Source organism: Pezoporus flaviventris, unplaced genomic scaffold (assembly GCF_033815535.1).
Source record: "Pezoporus flaviventris isolate CSIRO_AGI_PZ_B2104156 unplaced genomic scaffold, CSIRO_AGI_Pfla_v1 ptg000002l, whole genome shotgun sequence".
Lineage (NCBI taxonomy): Eukaryota > Metazoa > Chordata > Aves > Psittaciformes > Psittacidae > Pezoporus > Pezoporus flaviventris.
Window position 1 is genome coordinate 2754446 of NW_026892550.1, and position 23175 is coordinate 2777620.

Here is a 23175-nt window from a genome sequence, read left to right on the forward strand (position 1 = left end):
CTCCCAGAACAGGTACTTTAAACAGCACTTCCATTGTGGCTTTGCCTAATAAAGATCCTTGCACTTGCTAGGTCCCTAAGTCTGTTGCCCTTATAAACGATGGGAATGTTCTCCCAAGTTACAGGGGATAGCACAAGAGGAAACAGGCTCAAGGTGCACCATGGGGGGTTTAGACTGGAGATTAGGAACAATTTCTTCACTGAGAGGGTGCTCAGGCATTGGAACAGGCTGCCCAGGGCAGTGCTGGAATCCCCATCCCCGGAAGTGCTCACACACTGTAGATGAGGCCCTCAGTGACATGGGTTAGTGGTGGTCTTGGCAGTGCTGGTGTAAAGGTTGGACTTGATCTTACAGGTCTTTTTTAGCCTATTTGATTCTGTGATTCCTTTTGGAAGGGGTGAAGGCCCAGAGGTCAGAGCAGCTGTTGAGGATGTAAGCTGTCAATCCTGCATGTATTCATAGCATTGTTTCCATGCAGCTGTGAGTGTTGCTGCTCCCAGGCACGTGAGCCTGGATTCAGACAATGTGATACAGCCATGCTCTGCAGATGAGGTCAGCCTGGATACTCACTGTCTGTGCAAGGAGTGTATTTTTAATAGCTGAACTCATGCACCTTGCATAAATACAGGCTTTTCCTGCATGAGCACTTCAGATGGTGGAGGACATTTGCCCACTGCGTGCTGCAGAGCATCTCTAATGCTCACAAAAAGGGGATGGTGCATCTTACAGCTCAGTCAGGGCTTGATAGCAAGCGTTCTGTGAGAGCTGGGATTTCTTTATGCCATCCATTGGAGGAGGTGGTAGAAAATACTTGTACAGAAAGTCAGATAAAAATGCTTCTGCATCATAAGACTGAGCTCTGGAACAGCTTTAAATTGCAAGTGAGGCATTTCAGTAGTCAGGGTTAGCTGTAAAATGAATGCTTGGTCATTTAGTATTGGGATTAAAAAGCAGGGTCTTCTGCACTAAAAGAGAACCTGATCAGCAAATAAAGAGTCTCCTCTAGTCCCATGTTCTGTCTCCTATGGGAGCCTCCTGATATCCATTTGATCCTGTTTCTCCAAACCTTTATCAAGTAAAGACTTACACTCTGCAATATATATTGAGAAACTAAGCATGAGCCAGCAGTGAGTGCTTGCAGCCCAGAAAGCCAACCGTATCCTGGGCTGCATCAAAAGAAGCGTGACCAGCAGGTCGAAGGAGGTGATCCTGCCCCTCTGCTCTGCTCTCGTGAGACCTCACCTGGAGCATTGTGTGCAGTTCTGGTGTCCTCAACATAAAAAGGACATGGAACTGTTGGAACAAGTCCAGAGGAGGCCACGAGGATGATCAGGGGACTGGAGCACCTCCTGTATGAAGACAGGCTGAGAAAGTTGGGGCTGTTCAGCCTGGAGAAGGGGACTATAGTGATAGGACAAGGGGTAACGGGTTAAAACTTAAACAGGGGAAGTTTAGATTGGGCATAAGGAAGAAGTTCTTTACTGTAAGGGTGGTGAGGCACTGCAATGGATTGTCCAGGGAAGTTGTGAATGCTCCATCCCTGGCGGTGTTCAAGGCCAGGTTGGACAGAGCCTTGGGTGACATGGTTTAGTGTGAGGTGTCCCTGCCCATGGCAGGGGGGTTGGAACTGGATGAACTTAAGGTCCTTTCCGACTCTAACTATTCTATGATTCTAGTCTATGATTCTATATCCATCCTGACTGACACCTATATGAAAGAAAGCACATGGGACTGAGCTCGGCTTTCTGGTAACTGTTGAGCTGGAGGCTGATGCTTTTGCACTCCTCTCCTGCTGGCAGTGCTGGTGTGAGGTGATGGTTGCTCATCCCGCCTTTGCTGTTTGATCCTGCCTCACAGCATCCCCTAAGCAGTACTCTGATTCATTATGTGACTACTCAATCATGCAGATCAATGACTTGATAATAGACTAAATTACCCTGCCTTGCTTTGCCTGCCCTTATACACTTCATAAAGCTTCCAGGAGTAGAAACCCCCTGAGGTAACACTCCCACAGTGGACAAAAAGATACCAGCAATTACATCCTTGGGCAAAGGATGGTTCCAAGAGGAACCAAAAAGTAACTCTCAGAGCTACCAGGATGCTCATAAACTGGAGCTGGTGGCCAAGCAACACATCCCACTGCCACCAGCAAGGCACAGCCTTACAGCCTCCCACTCCGTGGCTTGTGAGACCTCCAAGGAAGACACAGCTTACTTAAAAATGAACAGTCAAACATGGCAATTTTTCACAGTCTGCCCACAGCAACCATGCACAAATGTCAAGTGATGGTGCCTGTACCTGTGACAGGCTTTTGCAAGGAAGGACTGGAAGCTGAGGGTTCCCACCTTCCTGTGATGGTACATGTGTTACAAACCATACAACTTCAGCAGCGCTGATTGGCACTGACACCATGAATCACCTGCATCACATTTTCCCTCCTGCTGTTCAAAGCTTTGATTCCTCTTTAGATCCTAAAAACCCACCCCAAAATCTAATCCGGCATTTTTCTCAGCTCTACCCCTAATTTCTAATATTTTAGCATTCTGCCCATTGATGGACTTTTAGGTTAGAGCCAAAGTCAACTTTTGTGGGCTTTTTTAATGTAAAAACTGCACTTACAAGTTTAAATCCATCACCCCTTGTCCTATCACCACAGTCCCCAATGAAGAGTCCATCTCCAGCATCCGTGTAGGCCCCCTTTAGATACAGGAAGGGTGTTCTGAGGTCTCCATGCAGCCTTCTCTTTTCCAGGCTTGGCTGTGCATGGTGGGTTTGAACTGTTGTTGTGCTCAATGGAGGTTCAGTTCCATTCTCACTTTTTTACATTGGCACTAGTCAGGCTTCTACTAAAATCTGATTCTGTTCCTATTGGGTGTCTCCCTGGGCTGAGGGACCATGGCCACAGAGACATACAGAGACACAGCCAGCTCTGGGTTTGGACACAGGAAGACAACCCATACCTTGCTTTCTCCCTGCTTCACCGCCAGCATCAGGTCATCCTTGACCTGCTTCTTGCAGTGCTCGCAGGCGCAGTCGAAGTAATACTGCTTCTTGAGCTGCTTCCGCCGCTCCTCGCTCACGTTGAGGAAATCCACATAGGAAACAGACAGCTCATCCCCTGGAGAAATCTTGCTCAGCGCCCGCAGCTCGATCCTGAGTGCAAAGGAGATGAGATGTGCACTGGGAAACGCAACAGAAGCAAGGGTGCAGCCATAGAGTTGTCAGGGACAAATCCTGCCCCAGCCTTGCAGAGTTCTTGCCCTTGGGTGTGCTTTAGCTCTTCAAGGAGGCAATGCAGAGATGGACAGCAGTTTGGTGAACTGAATGCAGAGGAAAAACATGGTCGCACCATTTTCTCCTGCCCCTCTGCAAGTCCCTGGCTGGGATACGTAAGGATCTGAGCTATAAACAGATTATGGTCCATTACTGGGCTGAACATAGACATAAACTTCTGCAGGAGATCAGCAGAAGAAATCGCTAGGATCAGGAATACCCAACAAGCCTTGTAAAATGCTGAGTTTGGACTCGAGGTCTTTTTTTAAGTACAGCTTTGCACATTCCTGGCCAGACTCCCAAATCCCAGGCTGTGCTGCCTTCGGGATCATTTTCACTCCCAAAAGTTAAGACAAATTCCCTCTAGGTGCTGTGTAAGAGATGCCCTCACCCTGTTCGTGCTTTTCTACATAAAAGCGTATAAGCAATTCCCTGGAAATTGTCTATTTTTGAATAGCTCGTTTGATCTGATGCTACTATAAACCACAACTCAGTTGCCAGTCTTTGTTACTAAGCCAAAATCCATGCCAAGCCCTTGATGACAAGCTTTTGGAAGGACAGACCTTTACACCTAAGTTTCTCTCATGTCATTCTCTGCAAAGGTCTTAAAAAATGTGGATACTTGTTGTTCCATTCCCAGTTACTCTGGGCCACCTCTCAGCAATTTGGCCATAATGGGAAGAAACTCCATCAAATACAACTGTGAGGTGTTACTTCTGTATCCATCTACTCCCCCATTTACTAGTGACTCTACCCATGGTTAGAAATAATTCACTGCACTTGAGATCAGTGATTTCGGGCTCTCTGCTCAATCCCATTAGTTGGTTACACAGATTTTTGCAGGTAGGAATACTTACAGGTTATCAAAATGAAGGCAGTCCCATGGTCTGATCTCCCACCCTACCATGTGCTCCATCAGTCCTGGGACTCCCTCACTGTGGACAGCACGACTTGTTCTTCCTCCTGCTGAGCTCAGCAGCGTGTTTGATGTACACACCTGCTATGAGATGTACCTGGGGGGACCTGCTGTCTTCCACTTGAACATGAGGTGCTTTAGACGGGACCCAATGAAGGTCTCACCAAAGGCATAAGTGGCATAGCACTCGAAGGTCTCACCGCGTGCATTAAACATAAGTCTCTTTTGGAAGGACACGACTTTTTCTGTGTGATCATATTTCTGCATAGGAATTGGTAATTCTCTTGTAGTTCCCTTTTCACTCCCTTGTAATTCCTATTACAAGCTCTTAGCTCCAAGGGCTTAACTCTGAGCTCTTCAGCTGTGCTAAAGCTGCTGTGAAAACTACTCTCTGAGGCTGGTCTTACCCTTCTGTGGGTGTTAGATCATACCAAGAGCATATTTCATACAAAACTTATCACTAAACCTGCCATCGTCGCGAAGGACAGCCTTTAGTTATGTCACAGCCACAGGAAAATGACAGCTGGAGAAAGAAGCAACCTGCTACTCAAGGATAAAGTGCATGGAAAAGAGCAATTGCTATCAGAAAGGTTGATACATACACACATTCCTGTTCACACTCGACGGGATCCTCGTTAAAGTGAGTCATGCAACCAGAGAAGCAGAATCAAGCCTCTGACTTTTATGATGCCCCTGATAGCCTAAGCACTGTAGGTATATTTTAAGCAGCCACCCCTTGTGTGGAGGAGATTGACAGCGTTTGGGATAAGCCTGGAAACGCATGGCATATTTTAAATGCTATAGTTAAAGAGACACTGTCAGCCAAGGGCACCCCACCACACTGATGCTGTGCTTTCCCCAGTGCCTGCCCCAAGCACTAAGGACCTTGAGAGACACACACAGATAGAGTGTGCCTGATTGATAGCTCAAAACTCAAACTGCCCCAAAATAGCAGCTCTAAACTGAAACTCATTTGCTCCTTTTTATCCTACCTATAGTGCACCAAGAAAGTGTCAGTGGTATTTCATGTCTTATTTGAGGAAAGACAGGTTTGCTTGAAATGAATGTTTAAAGGCAACAGTGTCCCTTTAACAGGGCTAACTAAAATATACCACGTGCAGTGAGCTAAGCAGAGAATTTTTCTTTCTTTGCACATAGTTTTGTGATTTCTTTAGTTTGGATCAGGTAACAGTGGCATCATTAAAAGGTGAAACATTAATCAGGTATTATGATAAAAGAGGATTGAGACCTACATCTCATAGTACTGCTACTGTAGGCAACGGATTGAACAGGCACCGCTTGTCACAGAAGAAACGTGGACTATTTAGTATGTCAGTAATGCAACCATTTCTCATCTCCTAACACACAAGGGTTTATTTTGGGCTGTACAAGATTAGCGAGACCTTGTTCTGACTTTCACGCTCTTGCTGTAGTCAGGGGAGGAGAAATGAGAGGTGAAGAGGGGAAATACTGACAAGGAGGAAGCCAAGGGAGAAGGGTTGAAAGGCAGAAGGGGAATTCACCATAGGGGAGACAGTCAGAGGATTACCACTATGGTTTTAGGGTACTACAAAATGCAGAGTTAAGTGAGGTTTGGGTTTAGTGGGGCTTTACACGGGGGAGAAGTGAACCCCCTCGGGCTGTTTGCAGCTTTTCCATTAAACACAGGACATGAGGGGTACAGGGCAAGGGGGGAGGACGATGCTTTCGAGACCGACCCACCTCATCTGTGTGTGGAACATTGATCTTACAGCCTCATGACTGAAAGACAAAACAAACATCTGCAATTTACACAGGCGCAAGTACATCAAAAATATGGGTGCACGGTATAGGGCATCAGGAGATCAAGGGGTTCCCCGTGCCTGGCTCATGTTTCATTGAATGAGAGCTTCACTTCTGCTGTGCAGCAGCCATCACTGAATTGTCCATCATTGGGCCATGGAGAATTGTCCCATGCTGTGATTTTAGGAGGGGTTTTGGCCAGGGGTTGTGCAGAACCCGCTTCTGAGGTTTACAGGCACAAAGGGGGTAGTTCTGCACATAAATATCTCCACTGACATTAGTACTGCTCTCTAAAACACAGCTTGAAATGGAAATCAGACTGGGATAGCAAGGACTATGCACTACATGATGAGTTTAGTGGGTCCTCAAGTCTGGTGTTGTGCCTTGATAGACACAACAGGGGCTTATCATCAGGCTTGCACAGGAAGGCAAGAAACCTTCATAATTCACTTTGCCAATAACCAGATGGTCAAGTTTAAAGTCAGTAACAGGATACATGTGGGAGCTTCGACAAGCTGCCGGGCGAACAAAATGCCATTCCTCTACTTACCACCCAGAAATTCAGACTTATCACTGCTAGTTCCTCCTCCACTTCCCAGGCTGGCTGGAGAGGCGCTTCATCATCCCACTAAGGATCTGATCCAGAGCAATTGGCTATCAGAGCACAGACTCCAAGCTGACTTTGGATCAGACCCTGTTTCCCAACATAAGTCATCCTAATGCAGCTTTGTTTTCGCTTTGCTCATTTATCAGCTGCTTGATAAACGCTTGTATAGTTTTATCAGGTAAAACCAGCAGCAATAACTTGAGTGCGCAAGCAATGTGTTAGTTCAAGAAGGAGAGGCTGAGGGGTTAACTTGTAGCACTAAACGTTGGTGAGCATGGGAATTTGTACAACATTAGTGGAAAATCTGGATGAAATACTGTGGCTGTGCAGCTTTTGGCAAGCAGATCCCTAACAGTTAACGTCTTTCATGTGATGCAACTTGATGGATCAGATGCAGTTCGTACCTGGAGGCTGGGAAGGGCCAAGGCATCCATCCTATGGGCTGCCCCAAGCTCTGAGAGCAGCAGCCTCCACTCCCAGCTCTGTTGAAACATTCCTGCATTTCCCACTTAATCTCTTTCCATCTCATATATCCCACAGAAGTTTTCTTACAGCACTTGGGTGGGAATGAAGAATGCCCTGCAGCTTCGGGCATCCTGCACTCTTAAGTGACTCGGTTTGAGGATAACAGTAACAATTGTCATTAAGATCCCCCCGTTGCTAAAGAGTTAATCAGTGATTAATAAAGATGGAACACTCACAAAGATGAGGGTTGTGCTAGAAATGATTATAAACACATCAGCAGATAGTGATACACAGCTGATTGCAAGCTTTGGTTATGAAAAACTCTTGAACTGTGGACCTGATACAATCTTTAATAATTTATTAACCATAACTGTTCCTTAAATAAAGCCTTAATATAAGGGGTGATCTAGGCAGCTTCTTAGTACTTTATCTGCCTATCTTAAGTCTGGTTTCAAACCTCACAGAAATCAGGGGAAAATCCAGTTCACTGGATTTGGGGTCAAACCTTGTGTATTTGTTTAGTGCATTGGACAATAATGAGAGAGAAAACAGTTCTTTAAAAAGAAAATCCTGATATATCTTTTTCTGAGCTAGAGAAGGGACCAAGAATGGGATTTGACACTGCGCAGTTAGCCAAGTCTGCTGAGTTGCTTGTTAGGATGCATCCTCACTGTGCCTGAGGAAAGAGATCCACTCACTTGCCATTGTTGAAGATGACGGTGCAGTTGGGCCAGCAGTCATGGTTGACTTGGCAGAGGTTGGGGAAGATTCCCACACCAACAGCCTGCAGTCCTCTTTGGTCACTGAGGGTGAAGCCGTTGCAGCTGATCTAGTCCCAGAACATAGGAAGGAAGAAGCATTAAAGGAGGAAAAGCTGAACTTGGCTACATTAAGGATTTCTCAATTCCCACTGATGCTTTAGAAAAGGTGTATCTCCAGCATCCCATCTCCAAACTTTAAGGAGGAGGGAGTGCCTACAAGATCATTGCAGAAGGTAGTTGTAGGAACATCTTTAGTTGGGATAAAACATCAGAATAGAAGCAATTCTATTCTTCTTCTATAGACACATTCAGATGGACCAACCCAGAGCAGAGCTGAGTAAATGTTACAGAGTATTTGTTGTTAATATTCATTTGGGATGGCTAATGTAACTTTGTGCTGACAATGCGTTGGTTGCCTTAGATTCACTTCCTAGAAATAATGCAGAGAAAGGTCACAGGAAAATGAGTTAGAGGCCATTCAAGCAGAGGCCTGGCAGAAAGCAAAGTTCACCCTTATTGAAACAGGTATCAGTTAGAAATTAACCTTAAGAGCTGCATTCAACCGGGTCATGTTTGCTGGGTGGCCCACAGAGCTTATAAAAACCAACTACTACTGTTTGAGTCCCAAATCATTTTCAGAATGACTACTTTTGCTTGACATTTATACCACAAATGAATTATTACACTTTTCTATAGCGTGCATTATCACCACATATGAATGGAACCGTTTTTAGTCACGGACGCTACAGATGAAGTGTTTGCAAAGGCAAAATGTGATAGGATTTAATAGGGTATAATTTAAGCAAATAATTAACTTGGCTGCTAATTATTTTACTCTGCTAATAGTTTTATTTCCTTTCTTAACTGATTCTGTACTTCATCTGTACTTCCTTAGTTATGCACGGGCAAGCTGTGCCGGTCACTAGCAGATAGATCTCCCTGCACCTATTGGACTGCAGGGAGATCTTTTCTTTGCAGGGTGGGTACCAAAGGATGCTGTGCACCCTCCTCGTGCAAAGCCAACTTCTCCACACCAGCCACCAGCAGAGGTGCCAGCAAAGCATGTGTCTTGTCTCAGCTCACCCTGCTCCTTTTGGCAATGTGCTAGCTGAGGGGTTAGTGCAGCCCAGGGTACACTGACTTGCACGAGGGCTGGGGCAGAGCAGCTCAGCCTGAACTGGCTTCTGGTCATTTCCCTCTTGGCTATACTGAGAATAGAAGTTTGCAGCTAAGTTAGTAATGGGTATTATTAAATATATTTAGCACATTTTGCCTATTTTTATTATATATATAAAACATGCATTTACAATATGCATGGAAAAAACGAATGCACGCAATATACAATAGACATCAATGTTTATACTAAAACAGATCTGCTATATTAAAACATATTGCAAGTATATTTACTAAAACATATTTAAATATGCATTTACATGTATTTGAGGCAGGTGCAGAGATATATATAAATATGTATCTGCCAGGTACACAGGGATGCCCAGTGCGACCTGTGATGACAGTGCAGCACCTACAGTTGAGCAAGCCACATGCCTGCATGTTTAGACAGATCAAGTGTTTCAGACCTTGCCCCTGCTGTGCCTGTTTCTCAGTGTCAGTACAGAAGTGATGCAGATGGGGAATGGGCAGTATCCAAACCACATGCAGCAAATTCTGGTCAGTTACCCCAGTAGCTATGGCCTCTTAAGGGAACCAGAGAGATGAGCTCATACATCCTCAACTCAGAGTTTCTCTGCATTAAAAGCAGCCCCCCATTTGCTCTCCTCCTCCGTTCCCTCCAACATACCACTCCAAATACATGGGAGATGTACTGCATGCCGAACTGCTGGCTCTGAGGTGGCCAAAACTCGAGGAAGCTCTGCACATCAGCATGGAGCTCCTTCTTCTCCTCCTCGCCAAAGTTGTCCACATGGTTCTGCAGGTCATCGATGGAGACCAGGCAGCCCTCTGACAGCCCGCTGCCTTCCCTCTCTATCTTCCACATGATGCGGGCAGCCAGCCTGGCCAGAAGAGAGACCCACGTGTTAGCAACACCACCAGCCACTGCAAGGAGATGGATCAAAGGGCCATCAAAATCCACTACATGGGTGGGAAATTGCATGCAAGCAGGCCAAGACAGGCTCAGCATCAGATGGCTGATGGCTGGGAGCCATCCACAGGCTTTTGAAGGAAAGGGAGATGCAGGGGTTTGCCCCAGCATCTATGTTCTCAACTGCAGAACATAGGTTCTAGCTCTCCACAATGGCTCTCATTTCCTTGGGGATTACTCTCGTTTTCTTATGACAGAGCTAAATCAATGTATCCTATAGACAAACAAGTGGGGAAGATCCCGTCTCCTCTTCCACTTTCCCACATACTCCCCACTTTTCCACACCTCCTAAACCACCCCAGGCAGGTTTGCCTCCCCACATTCAACTGCAGTAGTTTTCGGGGTCCATCACCAAAACCGAGAAAGCAGAAGCACAACCCTCTCACACCCCAGATGCTCCTCCAGGTCCGCATCCCCTCAGCTCAGGGATGCTCCTGTCCTTTCCCAAGCCATCTCCCACTCAACTTCTAACCCTGGCCACCCAGCTCTTCCTTGCCACCCTGTCCTGTCCCGCTGTGCCCAGGTTCAGTTGCTGGGGTCCAGCTCTCACCTGATGTTCTCAGTGGGTGCTTTGCCATGCTTCTTAATGGCAGAGCACTCATTTTTGTGGTTGAGCCAAGCTGCTCTCTGGCAGGTCCGGTCGCAGTAGTGGGCAAACTTGCACTGGCCACAGCGATGGAGCCTCTCCTGCCTCTTGAAGCAGGTATGACAGACGACATGTGTCAGGCTGGAAGGACAGAAGGACCCATTAGCTTGTAGCTCAGTGAAGGGCCAGCTCCACACAGCAGGGGTCCTGCCAGCTTTGCATCCCTGCACTGCCCAGAGCCACTAAGGATGAAGAAGCATCCCACCAGGTTATAGAATCATAGAATCATGGAATGGTTTGGATTGGAAACCACCTTAAGATCATCCAGTTCCAATTCCCTGCCATGGGCAGGGACATCTCACACTAAACCATGTCACCCAAGGCTCTGTCACAGTATCACAGTATGCTAGAGATTGGAAGGGACCTCAAAAGATCATCTAGTCCAATCCCCCTGCTGGAGCAGGAACACCTAGATAAGGTTACACAGGAATGTGTCCAGGTGGGTTTTGAATGTCTCCAGGGAAGGAGACTCCACAACCTCCCTGGGCAGCCTGTTCCAGTGTTCCGTCACCCTCACTGAGAAGAAGTTTCTTCTCAAGTTTAAGTGGAACCTCTTGTGTTCCAGTTTGTACCCATTACCCCTTGTCCTATCATTGTTTGCCACTGAGTAGAGCCTGGCTCCATCCTCGTGACACTCCCCCTTTATATATTTATATACACTAATAAGGTCACCCCTCAGTCTCCTCTTCTCCAAACTATAGAGACCCAGCTCCCTCAGTCTGTCCTCATAAGGGAGATGCTCCACTCCCTTAATCATCTTCGTTGCCCTGCGCTGGACTCTCTCCAGCAGCTCCCTGTCCTTCTTGAACTGAGGGGCCCAGAACTGGACACAATATTCCAGATGCGGTCTCACCAGGGCAGAGTAGAGGGGAAGGAGGACCTCTCTCGACCTACTAACCACCGCCCTTCTAATATACCCCAGGATGCCATTGGCCTTCTTGGCCACAAGGGCACAGTGTTGGCTCATGGTCATCCTGTCGTCCACTAGGACCCCCAGGTCCCTCTCCCCTACACTGCTCTCTAACAGGTCGTTCCCCAACCTATACTGGAACCTGGGGTTGTTCCTGCCCAGATGCAGGACTCTACACTCTCCCTTGTTATATTTCATCAAGTTATTCCCGGCCCAACTCTCCAGCCTGTCCAGGTCTCGCTGGATGGCAGCACAGCCTTCTGGTGTGTCAGCCACTCCTCCCAGCTTAGTGTCATCAGCAAACTTGCTGATAGTACACTCAATTCCCTCATCTAAATCGTTGATAAGATGAGGGATCTCATCAACGTTGGCAGTGTCCAACCTGGCCTTGGACACTGCCAGGGATGGAGCATTCACCACTCCTCTGGGCACCCTGTTCCAGTGCCTCACCACCCTCACAGTAAAGAACTTCCTTATATCTAACCTGAAGTTCCCCTGTTAAAGTCTGAACCCATCACCCCTTATCCTGTCACTGCAGTCTCTAATGAAGAGTCCCACCCCAGCACCCTTGCAGGCTCCCTTCAGATACTGGAAGGTTGCTATGAGGTTAATTCTTACGCACTTGCCCAGTGCTGTTGCTCTTCTGTCTCGCTATGTCAAAGAGACAAATATATTGCTTAAAGGAGGACAGCAATAAAGCATTCCCCAGCTCTCAGCCCTCTTGTCTGCAGTGCATCTGCTCCTCCCCAGCACTGTTAATAGGATTCTTAGTATGTTCTCATTTGTTCCAAGCTGAAGCACCAACCAGCCCTTTGCTGAGCAGAAAGCAGATGCCTCATGAGTCTGCAGCTTAGGCAAGCACAAGGAGGAATGTGAAGGCAAAGAGCCATCCTGAGAGCTTCACCTGCCTGCAAAGCCTCTGGATTTGGCTAAAGTGAACCCCCCACAAATATTAAAGCTTTCCTGGGCCCCACAGAGACCAGGGCACAAAATGGAGCTATGGACTCCACCGTGCCCAAGAGACTTGGGAAAACATGGGGTGAGAAGAACCAAGCAGGAGCATGGCTCTGAGCCATCCTAACTGCTCTCCTGAGCTGTCCTTAGGCACAGGCATGCTGTAGGGATAACAATATACATTAGAAGTGCCCAGCTAGTGAGCAGACCAGAGGTGTTTCACAATGAAGAAGACTGATAGATCAAAGTGATTGTATAGGGAAACCCTGATTTTGTGCTGCTTGAAACCAAGATGTTTCCATGGATTAAAAAGCATCTTTGCTTGTCACTTCTTTGTGCCATTGGGCCAGAGGTATAGCTGTTTTGGAGATATTCACTTGGCAATTGTGGCTTTGTGTTGGAAATTACATGAGGAAGACAAAAGAACACCCTCCTTCAAGGTAGATCTTCTCACCATAGAGTGTTCTGTGCCTTCTCCTCCTTCCTTCAACTGTGGCACATCTCCTGCTGTCCACCGTCAGAAGACATCAGCACAGAGCACCAGGCTGGGTGGGTTTGAGACTCTTCTGGTCCCAGTGACTCCAGACATGTTCACTGTGGTTCAGTGAAGTTCTGAGGGACCAGGGCAGGATTCCATCTGCTCAGCAGATCCCTAGGGATGAGTGCTGAGGGACAAGTGGGTTTTCAGCTGCTCAGGGACAGACAAGAAACACCAAAAGATGAAGAGAGAGGAAAGATGAACTCTAAAGAGCTGGCAGGAGCACTGGCTGGGGTAAGACATGGAGTGGGCTGGCCGTAATGTCCAGTTTAGGGAGCAGCACTTGCATTTATGAGCACCAAAAGACTGTAGAACTAAATCCAGGGGATCTTCCATTCACAAGGCTGATATGTTGCTGAGCAGAGAACATCAATGACTTAGGGCTGATCAGTGATGCAGAATATGCCACCAATGGGGATGTTAAACACTAAAGGTAATGAGCACAGTGCCTGATGTAAGGATCTGCTCTGAGGGCATGGAGTCCTCCCTAAAGCTGGCATCATCTTTAGCCATATGCTCTTTAAATTACCTAAAGCCTTCCTGCAGATGGGCAGGTGATACAGATTTCTGCTCCAAATCCAGAAGCCTGACATGTGTTTCTCCAGTGAATAGTGAATAGTGAATGCTGCTCATTGGCTATTCCTGCTCCTGGCTCTGTGGTTCAACTGTGAGTTAGGTCATGGAATAACTTGGAAACACTTTTCAAAAGGAGAAGGCTTCTTCTTTGCAGGATTCCAAACCAGCTTTCCAAGCAGCATCCCAGAGTTGTATGCATGTGACTGTAAGACCAAGGCCAGGGTAAGAATGCAGCAGAGGATGCTGATGAAGAAGTCTAACCTCATGCCCTCCCTCTGAGAGTACCCAGGGTCCCAGACCCTGTGCCCCTTTCAGCTGTCCTGCTGTTTGCTTCTAGGACTTAATTCACTGGGAAGGAGGGGAGGACACTCTGGGCTCCTGCCCAAACAACTTTGAGGCTTTCCCCTTGCTGCTAGAGAAGGCTTTTCACTGCCTGATCTGGAGTCCTAAGTTATCTGCTTCTCCAGGCAACTGCCCACTTTATCTCTGCCTCTGGCCAGGCCCAAGAGTACAGGAAAACTTGAATTCCCATCACTTAGATGCTACTGGTCCCAGGAGAAAGGTTGTCCTCATTGCAAAGATCTTGCTGACCATAGAGGCTTCATTACCAAAGGATTTGCCCTATAATGTGGACATTATTATTGCCCACAGCCCATAGTGGGGAAACTGAGGCACAAGGATCACATGAGGAGGATGTGCCACAGGTGGGAATCAGCCCCACAGCCCCAAGACTGCTTCTCCACTATACAGATATATACATATAAACATATGCATGCATATTTATATCTATCGATCACAGTACAATGAAAATGCAATGTCATTCTGCTGGCAGCAGTGTGTGAGCTCCTGACACAATCCACCCTGCACCTTGGCTCCTGCAGGATGAAGAGGACCATTGATTTAAAGCAGGACGACCTGCAGCAGACAAAACCTTGTGCAAACATGAGGTTTGGAAAATGACAGTGAGCAATGCCAAAGGGAGCCCAACACAAGGCAAGCACACGGGATGGGGCAGGGGGGAGCACGTCTCTGGGAAGGGGGATGCATCCAGCTCCATTATATCAAATGGAAGAGCTGGGAGCTGGTGAGAAATGTGAGGCTGTGCTCTGTCAGCTGTCAAGTCAGGGAGGCAGAGAGGTGCAAGAGAAATTGCACTCCTTGTAAGGCAAAGGAGAGCCAGAGAGCTGATAAAACCTGTGCGGTTACATTGCACCGGGAAGCACAGGGATACATCCCACACAGGGAATGGGGTTCCCTCCTGCTGCCTGCATGTTTCAAGGCAGTCAGAAAGCAAAGAGGCAGCTAAAGAAGTTTCCTTGTAGAAAGGAATGGCAGCTTGGAGGGGAACACAGTGCAGCAAACCCAGGTTCTCAAATGGGGGCTTGTCCCCCCTCCCATTTGCTCTCTGAGAACAGAAAGATAATGGAATGTTGGCTTTGCATTTTGCTGTTTATCACATAGGGTGTCCAGAGCTTCCAAAGCAAACCCACTCAGTGGAACTCACTGCCTGGAAAGGCCTCATTTCTGAGGAGATGCAGAAATGCACAGAAAAAATTATACAAGACTTTCCAGGAAAGGAAAGGAACAGCTCATGTGGCATTGAAACTGCAGCCACAGTTACTCATAGGGAATCTGGCTGGCAGGTATAAGAAATAGAGCATCTCTCACTAAACCCTCATGGGATCCTTATTGCTTCAGAATGGTTTAAAAGAAGACTGGATGTATTGATAATGTGCATTATCAGGATTCCAGAGGCCCGGGCTCAACTCTTGGCACGGAAAAACATCAGGAGTCAGACGTACTTGAGATCTATAGCACTGCCTGACCCTGCAAGCACCTAAACCCTCCCCAGTGCCCTTAAGCAAATTGCTTCTGTCTCAGAGGAGCTGAGAGATGGACCTCCCAAAAGGGGATGGCAAAGTGGGGCTCTCACTTGGCCCTAGGTCTGGACTTTACACCAGGCTCTGATACCACCTATCCTAGAGGTTGACAACACCAAAGGCACCAAAGGCTTGCAGTGGTCCACAGCCTCCCCTCTCACCCCTCTGCAATGGTTAAGGTGCCCCAAGGACAGAAGGAGCAGCCTAAGGTTAAACCTAAGTCTATAAAACCTTCTCTGCCTGGCCTAGAAAGTGTTTAACACAACCTGAAATGGCTCCAGGTAGTGCAGACTTCCTCTCCCTGTAGACAGAGCAGCCCATATGGTCAGGGTGCTGCACGGCCAGGCAGCACTGAGTTTCTGGAGAGAAACCTGGGTAGGTACCTTGTGGTGTGGCACCTACCCAGGAGCTTTGGAGGTTTGAACCGTCATGGATTCAGTGCTCAGCCTCACTTGCTTTAACACAGGGACAATACAACAGCTTCCTGCTGTGTCTGTCTACACCATGGCCTCTAGGGTGATCTCTGCTGTCTTCCACACATAGTGAGAACTACTTTTTTCCACCCTGCCCAAAAGCAGCATCTTCGTTAGCACAGGGATGTCTCCAGCCCATCAAAGCCCTGCTTTGATGAGGGATTTAGGGCTGACTTGCAGGGCAGGCACTACTAACACACTCACTACATGACTTTCTGGGGAGCCTCAGGTTTCTTTAGCCTCTTAACCAAGCACCAACCAAGCTGAACTCCCAGGGGCTCATGAGCTCAGACATTACATAGATGAGACACACAACTACTACTAATCCTGGATGTAGCTACAGTCACAAAAGCAACAATTCAATGTGCCAGCCAACAAATACAAGACGTGACAGAGTGCTTTCAACTAAACCATGGCTCTCAGGGAAAGCAGAAGAAACAAATAGCTCTTGTGGCTGCTTGGATTGGATTCAGATGGATTAAGATCTGTCGGACCTGCCAGGACAGAGGGCTGAGCACTGCCACAGGAAATATATTACCCTCATCTCTGAGACATGCACAACCCAAAGATCTGCCAATCATTTGACATCCAGCACATCTCAGTCACTGATCTGGAAAAGCCAGGTGAGATGGCTTATAGGGGAAAGAAATAGAGGAGGATTTCACTGAATAGCTAATGGACGTGGTGAGAAGCTCACAAACTATTTAATATGAGTTTATTCTATTCTGTACATCATAGATAATACATACAGGTGACCTAACTTACACCGAAGTCCACCCGCTTCATATTTACTGTTGGCTGGCATCTCTCTCCTCAATGTCCTACAAAGGACAGCATAAGAATAGCATAAGTTGTAGGCAAAGTCCACTCGGCTTTCAAAGCAGAGACTGCAACACATCCTAAAACACAACAGCCCAAGGAAAATCACCATCTATTTCAGCACTGAAAGAAAAAGGGAGGTATTCAGTAGCTGAGGATAGTTATATTGTTGAATTCTTAGCACAAGAACAGTCTTCCTCCTTTAAAAAGGGGGCTGGATCTTAGTACTTTCATGGTTAAATGTCGGGGATGACACATCCTGGTTTGTCTGATTGGAGTGGAGGGTTTATTTTAGACTCTCTTACCTTTAGTCTTCCATTACAAGACTTCTCAGCCTCCTTTTAGAGGTGTGGGGGTGCTTTTCTTTAAAAAAGCCAGGTTTCCTCCCAGGTTTTATTTAAGCTTTTATGAACAAATGGGATTAGAATTTAAAAGATCAAACACCAGAAATATATAAACAATGTGAATATGAGCCTTGGGTGACATGGTCTAGTGTGAGGTGTCCCTGTCCATGACAGCGGGTTGGACCTGGATAATCTTCAGGTCCTTTCCAATCCAAACCATTCCATGATTCTGTGAACACATCAGTTCTCAGTTTTTACTGGTATCAGCTCACAGAATGTTCCCACAATCTTCTCAGAGTCATCCTGCAATGGAAAACTCTGAATTTCTTTACTCCTAGGTCATCCCAGCTCCATGGAGATCCCCACATTTCCCTTGGAAGGTGTTTTGGGCCTGCTTTGTGCACCAAAAAGAAGCACAACTATTGCATGATCTTGTGTTGTTAGCAATGTGCAGATCACTCATCAAGCAGATCTTCAGGTGATCTTGGCTTTCGACCACATGACACTGTTTGCCTTGACTACTGTCTCTCAAACCCCACTGGTTAAAGAGCAAACCTGCTCTTGATGAAGGCTCTCAGAGACCTATCAGGCATCCCCATGCCCATAGGATATGTAAACTCTTTCAGCTTGAGAGCCAACTGACATGCCAGAGGAGAAGGTCACATACTGTACATTGAACCCAGGCAGTAGAAATGCCATCATCCCACTGGTGAAGAAAGCAAACCTTCAAAGAGAAAGTGAGGAGGGAAGAAAGGATTAAACCCCCACATGTAAGCAGGGCACTAGAGAAAGCTTCAGTGAGAGATAACGTCAATGGGGAATGCACAAGGGCTTTGCAAATTGAAAAATGACCCCACCAAAGGCAAAGAATCCCTTGGGAAGATATATTTACAACCTTCTGCATCTATTTTAGGGCAAAGCAGGCCTGACACTGGTGTTTTCTCATTGCTATTTCAGCTTGATAACAGCAAGGCTGATTCAAACCCAGATCAGAGTGTGTGTCTGCACTTTATCCAAACAGCAAAATATCACACTGAATTCTACACCTTCTTTTAATCAGTATTCACAGTCTCTCTAAGCAGCCTGCTTTGGTTCAGGCAGAACAGGATTAATGTAGGAGTCAGGATCGGGTAACCATAGCATTAAAGCAAAAGGTTGTAGAATCATAGAATAGTTTGGGTTGGAAGGGACCTTTAAAGGTCATCCAGTCCAACCCCCCTCCAATGAGCAGGGTTAGTTTGTGAGTCATACCCTGGCCTTAAAATCTAAGAAACTATGAGCTGGCAGATGCCTGTAGGAACTTTCTTTAGCTTCGCTTTGAGTTTTACGTACTTCTGGACTAAAGGTCTCTGGCGCTGGAAAAGAGACCGCTGCTCAGATGGCCATCACTCTGCTAAAGAGTACAAGCCCTCGCTTGCAGATTTAGACACCTTAATATGCTCACCTGTACCTTCAGTGTCTAAGCAGAGGTTCCATCATAACGCTCAGTGGGGTCTGGAAAGTCACTCAGCTCAAAGGTAGGTGTCTGTCGGTGCACGTTATAGAGCTCCATTGATTCTAACAGGCTCTTAGGGCTGGATTCACTTTCCAGGACATAGGAGCTTAGTGTTATTTTAGGCTCTGCACAGGGACATCTGCCCTGAGAGGAGGTCTGATTCTCATAAATCCTGGTTTGTACCTGTCAGCCCTAAGAGGATGTCTCAGACACCCTGGGGCATCTCAAATGACATTAAACACCTACAGCAACTGAATCCTGCCTGTAGCTCTATGCGAACACAGCAGACCTTAGTTTGGGGTGTCTTCATTTGCAGGCTGAGTCTCAAAGCATATTGCTGGACGTCACCCTGCAGGTTGGTGCAGTTAAATTGATGGATTGCTCAGAGTATGATGGCATTTTATAGATTTTTGTCAAACGAAACATTTCTCCATTTCCTAGCAAAAAAAAAAAAACCTCTCAACAGCTCCATAAACTCAACCTCCTACTGAAAGGCACACTTTCATACAGTGCACTGGGATGACAGCCTCAGGTCCAAATTACTGCAGTAGCTCCTCACATCATTATATAGAGAAGGGTCATTGCATCATGTAAGCCCAAATGTAGTGTATCCACACTTTCTGCTGTGAGTAACACTGGCACCAAGATTCATTGTTCAGGTTCCCTAGATCCCTGTACAGTCAGGGAAAAGGGGTTTGTTCTTCTGATAGTTTCTCAGAGCATGAAAGGTAGGTTTCTGCTACACAACAGCCATATGAAGGGGGTTCTCACTCACACATCTGCACTTAAACATCTATAACAGATAATGCAAATATTTTACTTCATAATGATGCTCTTCACCAGCTCAAAAAATGATCAGCTTTTATGGAGCTCTCAGTTTCTGAACAGTAACACTCCCATCTCTTGACAGCCTTGTGCCTTGGCACAAACGCAAGCTGCTTTTCATCCTGCAGTAGGGCCAAACCAAGAAGTACTTAGTAGGAGTAGAGCTGCTCCTACTAACCTGAACTAGAGACCTTCACTTCACCTGCTGTGTCGCCACATCCCATACAGCCATGCAGGAAGCACATTGTGGACACCACAGTATGACTGACATCCATATACATCACATAGAGAGCTTGATTTCAACAGCAAAGTCAGGGGCAGAATTTGAGAGGCTCAGCATCCATGCTGGAAGCACACTTCCCAGACGACTGAGCTCTTCATAGGGCTGCAAAGTACAGACCAACTCTGCACTCTAACGATTCTGTGGTAGCCTTTATATATAAAAGAAAGCTGAGCTCTGGAAAACCTGGTCACGTATTTGGTGGGACCTGGGCCAAGAAAGTAAACCCACCAATCACTCATATATGAACCCCCTTTCCATAATGAAGATGCTGAGTTCAATAAGGATGAGATACTCTGGATTTTGAGTTTCCCAATGCAGGGTAAGACCCTTTTTAATAGTGTAGACTCGACACTAATTTTAGTACCTGTATATGTATGTTAGTGGGCAAGGAGAAACACATGCTCTTCAATGGACTGTTCATCCATGCAGAGGTAACAGCATTTCTTTCAGGGCAAAATCAGGCACCATGGTCTAGCAGGAATTCATTCTTGCAGGTCCTGCAAGGATCCAGGCTACTCTGATAGCAATCAAGTCAGTGGGGTTTTATGCAACTGAATACCCTGGGACAACAGTAGAAGATACCTTCAAAACCAAAGCCCCATGTGTGTAGGAAAAACATCAGGGCAGTTCTCACAAGAAAAATGTGTGTTTCCATTATATCCCCTGCTAAGCACTAACCAACAAGCATTTAGCTGGCACTGCCTGCTTCAGGCATTTTGGGAATTCATTTGCCCACTGATATATATGAAGTGCTTTGGTATGAAATGTGTCATGGGAGGGTTAGAATCTGTTACTGTTGTGCAGTAGCACAAAGAAGCAGCAGTGAGATGAGAATGAATGAAGCCATTCCCATACCATCAAGTCACAGAGAAGGGATGTGCTTACTTTGCCTCCTCACTGCTCAATGTCTGGACCTCCCCTCTGGGAGTTAAATGAGCCCAGCCAGGGGAGGGAGGGAAGCCCATCTCTCCCCATTCCAGGTTTTCTGTTGGAAACCTAAGCCTAAAACACAGTCCGCAGTGTAAGAGCTCTGAAATTGTAGCTCTTCGCTATGGGCAGCTCTACTCTATGTGTGATGCTCACAACATTTCACATAGAAGAAAAAACAATTCCCAACCAGCAATCAAAAGTCAGAATGTTTTCAATGGTTTAAAAGATAATGAGTACTTTTAATAAGGCATGTGGGAGAAATAATTGCCCTTATGCAATCCTAAAGTGAACGGTATCACAGTAAGATTCTAGCTAGTGACACAAGACCTAAAAGGACACATCAAGGAGAGATGGTTTTGTCACTAACTCCTGTAATTAAACTGAGGGTTAAGAACTCAAGAACTTAACGTTTTAAATTAAAATTACATTTTTAATGTGAGCTTTTGCAATGATGAATTAAAATCAAAACTAAAAAGTGTCATTGCTGCTATTGTAAAGATTCATAAACACATTCACCCACTGACAGTGAAAAAGTTAATAAAAGACACAAAGAAAGTTATATCCTGCTCTGCCCATTTAATCCTCAACTCTCTGCTATTGCCAGCTCACTCAGCAGCACAGAATCAGCTTCTGCTACAAGATGACCAGGATTAAAACAGCAGCACGAGCATTACTTGCGCTCTAGATGTTGTTAGAGGAGCTGATTCCATCAGGGAAAGCTCAGCCAGGCAGAATCACTCCCTGCCTATTTAGTGTGCAGAATATTCACTAGTAACTGACAGTTTGAGGCAAAAATTCAGTCTCAGGATACACCATGACACCTTTGAAGAATGCTCATAAATATCCTAAGGCCAGAATGAAACATCCAGCTCCTCAGTTTAACAGTTTGGGGCAAATTGTTCTCAGTTAGTGCATAATAAGGCTGAACAAATTCCATTCATGTCTGAGGCTTTATTCTAGATTTATTCCATGGGAGATTAAGGAAGAAATCATCTCTCTGCGTCTTTTAGCTTTCAAGGCATTTAAGTGAATCTTCCACTGCTTTGAAGGGCAGAAGCGGACACCTACCATCCACACCAGCACCACAGTTTGACCAGATGTTGTTCATCCTTGAAACAAGCAGTAAGAAATAATGCATTTGCACCAGAATTCAGTTTCTGGCTACACCAGTGCGAACACAAAACTTAAACCCAGTCTCGTGCAAGAGTGAAAGCAGAAACCTGTCTGCAGTTAACTCAGCTAGCTATAAATATAACATCACTTTAACACACACGGTATCACTCTCAGATCCCCACTAGCTTCTAGTTTGAAGGCAATGGGCAATGAAGCTGTGTGTACAGCTGGGAGGTGCTACAAGTGAGCAGAGCACAGTGTAACTTGATTTTGTCACGCATTATGCACTGGGGGCTTCAGCAAAGCCAGTTTGGGATTGCTGTACCTGAATTTCACTAACTCCTGGCAGTTCACCAGAGCGAAACATGGGTCTGGTTTGGTGTGCCACTAAATACACACTACTTTCAACACATTTGGTAAAAGCTGAGGGCATTGAGCACCTTGAAGATCACATCCTGGAAACAGACTGCACCATATTGAAAGTGAAAAAGCTGATCTGAGCCTTAGGAAGCACATTCACTGTGAGCTCTGAATGTGTGTTTACAGAAGGGCTTCTGATTCCCTTCGCACCCTCCTCTGATGTTGTCCAGACCCTTCCAAACTTTTACATACCCGGCCAGATGAAATTCTACATCAAGGTTCCTTCTGGTCTTTGTTTTAAAATGCTTTTTCTCTTACCTATCAAACACCACGGCTGCATAGGCTGGTTCTGCAAAGATGACATCCCCGGGCAGGAATTCCTTCTGCGCTTTCAAACCCCTGCCTTTGCCTTCAGACGTGAACACTTCAACCGACTCCATTTCCCCTTTGGTCATCCCAAGGACTCCAAGGCTTGGAAGTGGGTATCTCGGAGCAAGCCAAATCTCCTGTTACTCCTGTAAACTTCAACGTGCTGCTAGACCATGCTTATAAAGGAACTGGGCTCCCCCCCCTCCTGGCCACACTGTTTCCCATAGGAGGACAAGGGGGTGGGAGCAGGAGGGGCAGGAGGCGAAGATCCTCCACGCACTATCACCAGACTACGTAGGGAATGCACAGGGCTGGGACTTGTGCTTCATTAGGAAACCCCTCTCTGGAAAATGACATTTGGAATTGTTTCTCCCAGCCACAAGCAGTTGTATATGTTACGACTCGGATTAATTTATACTCTCCCATTGGAGAGAGAATGTATTCTCTTTGCAGGGTATTTTTAGCAGCCACATGTTTCTGTCTCTCAGGAAGCAACAGCTGAGACAGTGGGACAGGGAGGGCCGGTATGCATTTTTCCAACCCCTTTCCACTGTCATCTGGCTTTTTCCAGAAATTAAACAATGCTGCTTTATTTTTATCCTCTAGGAAATCTGAAGCGTGTTTAGAGGCAGGGATAAGAGTGAAATACATGCCTTGAAATCCTCAGCATCATCTGTCGCCAATGGAACCTGGAAAAGGGGAGTCATTTCCCAAATGGTGAATGGAGCAGCATAGAAGGAGCTGGAAGGACA

General features: G+C 46.3%; 1 protein-coding gene across 3 annotated transcripts in view; it reads right to left on the minus strand.

Annotated features, from left to right (window-relative positions):
• SMYD1 (SET and MYND domain containing 1) overlaps positions 1 to 22801 on the minus strand; it is a 28783-nt gene extending 5982 nt beyond the window's left edge. Inside the window, exons 1-6 of one of the 3 annotated variants that reach the window (XM_061466518.1) lie at positions 22373 to 22791; positions 10459 to 10635; positions 9606 to 9819; positions 7742 to 7872; positions 5912 to 5950; positions 2961 to 3153 (exon numbers count right to left, since the gene is read on the minus strand). In XM_061466518.1, the coding sequence (XP_061322502.1) occupies positions 2961 to 3153; positions 5912 to 5950; positions 7742 to 7872; positions 9606 to 9819; positions 10459 to 10635; positions 22373 to 22509 (891 nt within the window). In that variant the 5' untranslated portion in view covers positions 22510 to 22791. Of the gene's footprint in view, positions 1 to 2960; positions 3154 to 5911; positions 5951 to 7741; positions 7873 to 9605; positions 9820 to 10458; positions 10636 to 22372 lie in introns of all 3 variants that reach the window. The other 2 variants (XM_061466534.1, XM_061466526.1) reach the window with 2 other exon arrangements.
• Between the last annotated feature and the right edge of the window lie 374 nt (positions 22802 to 23175).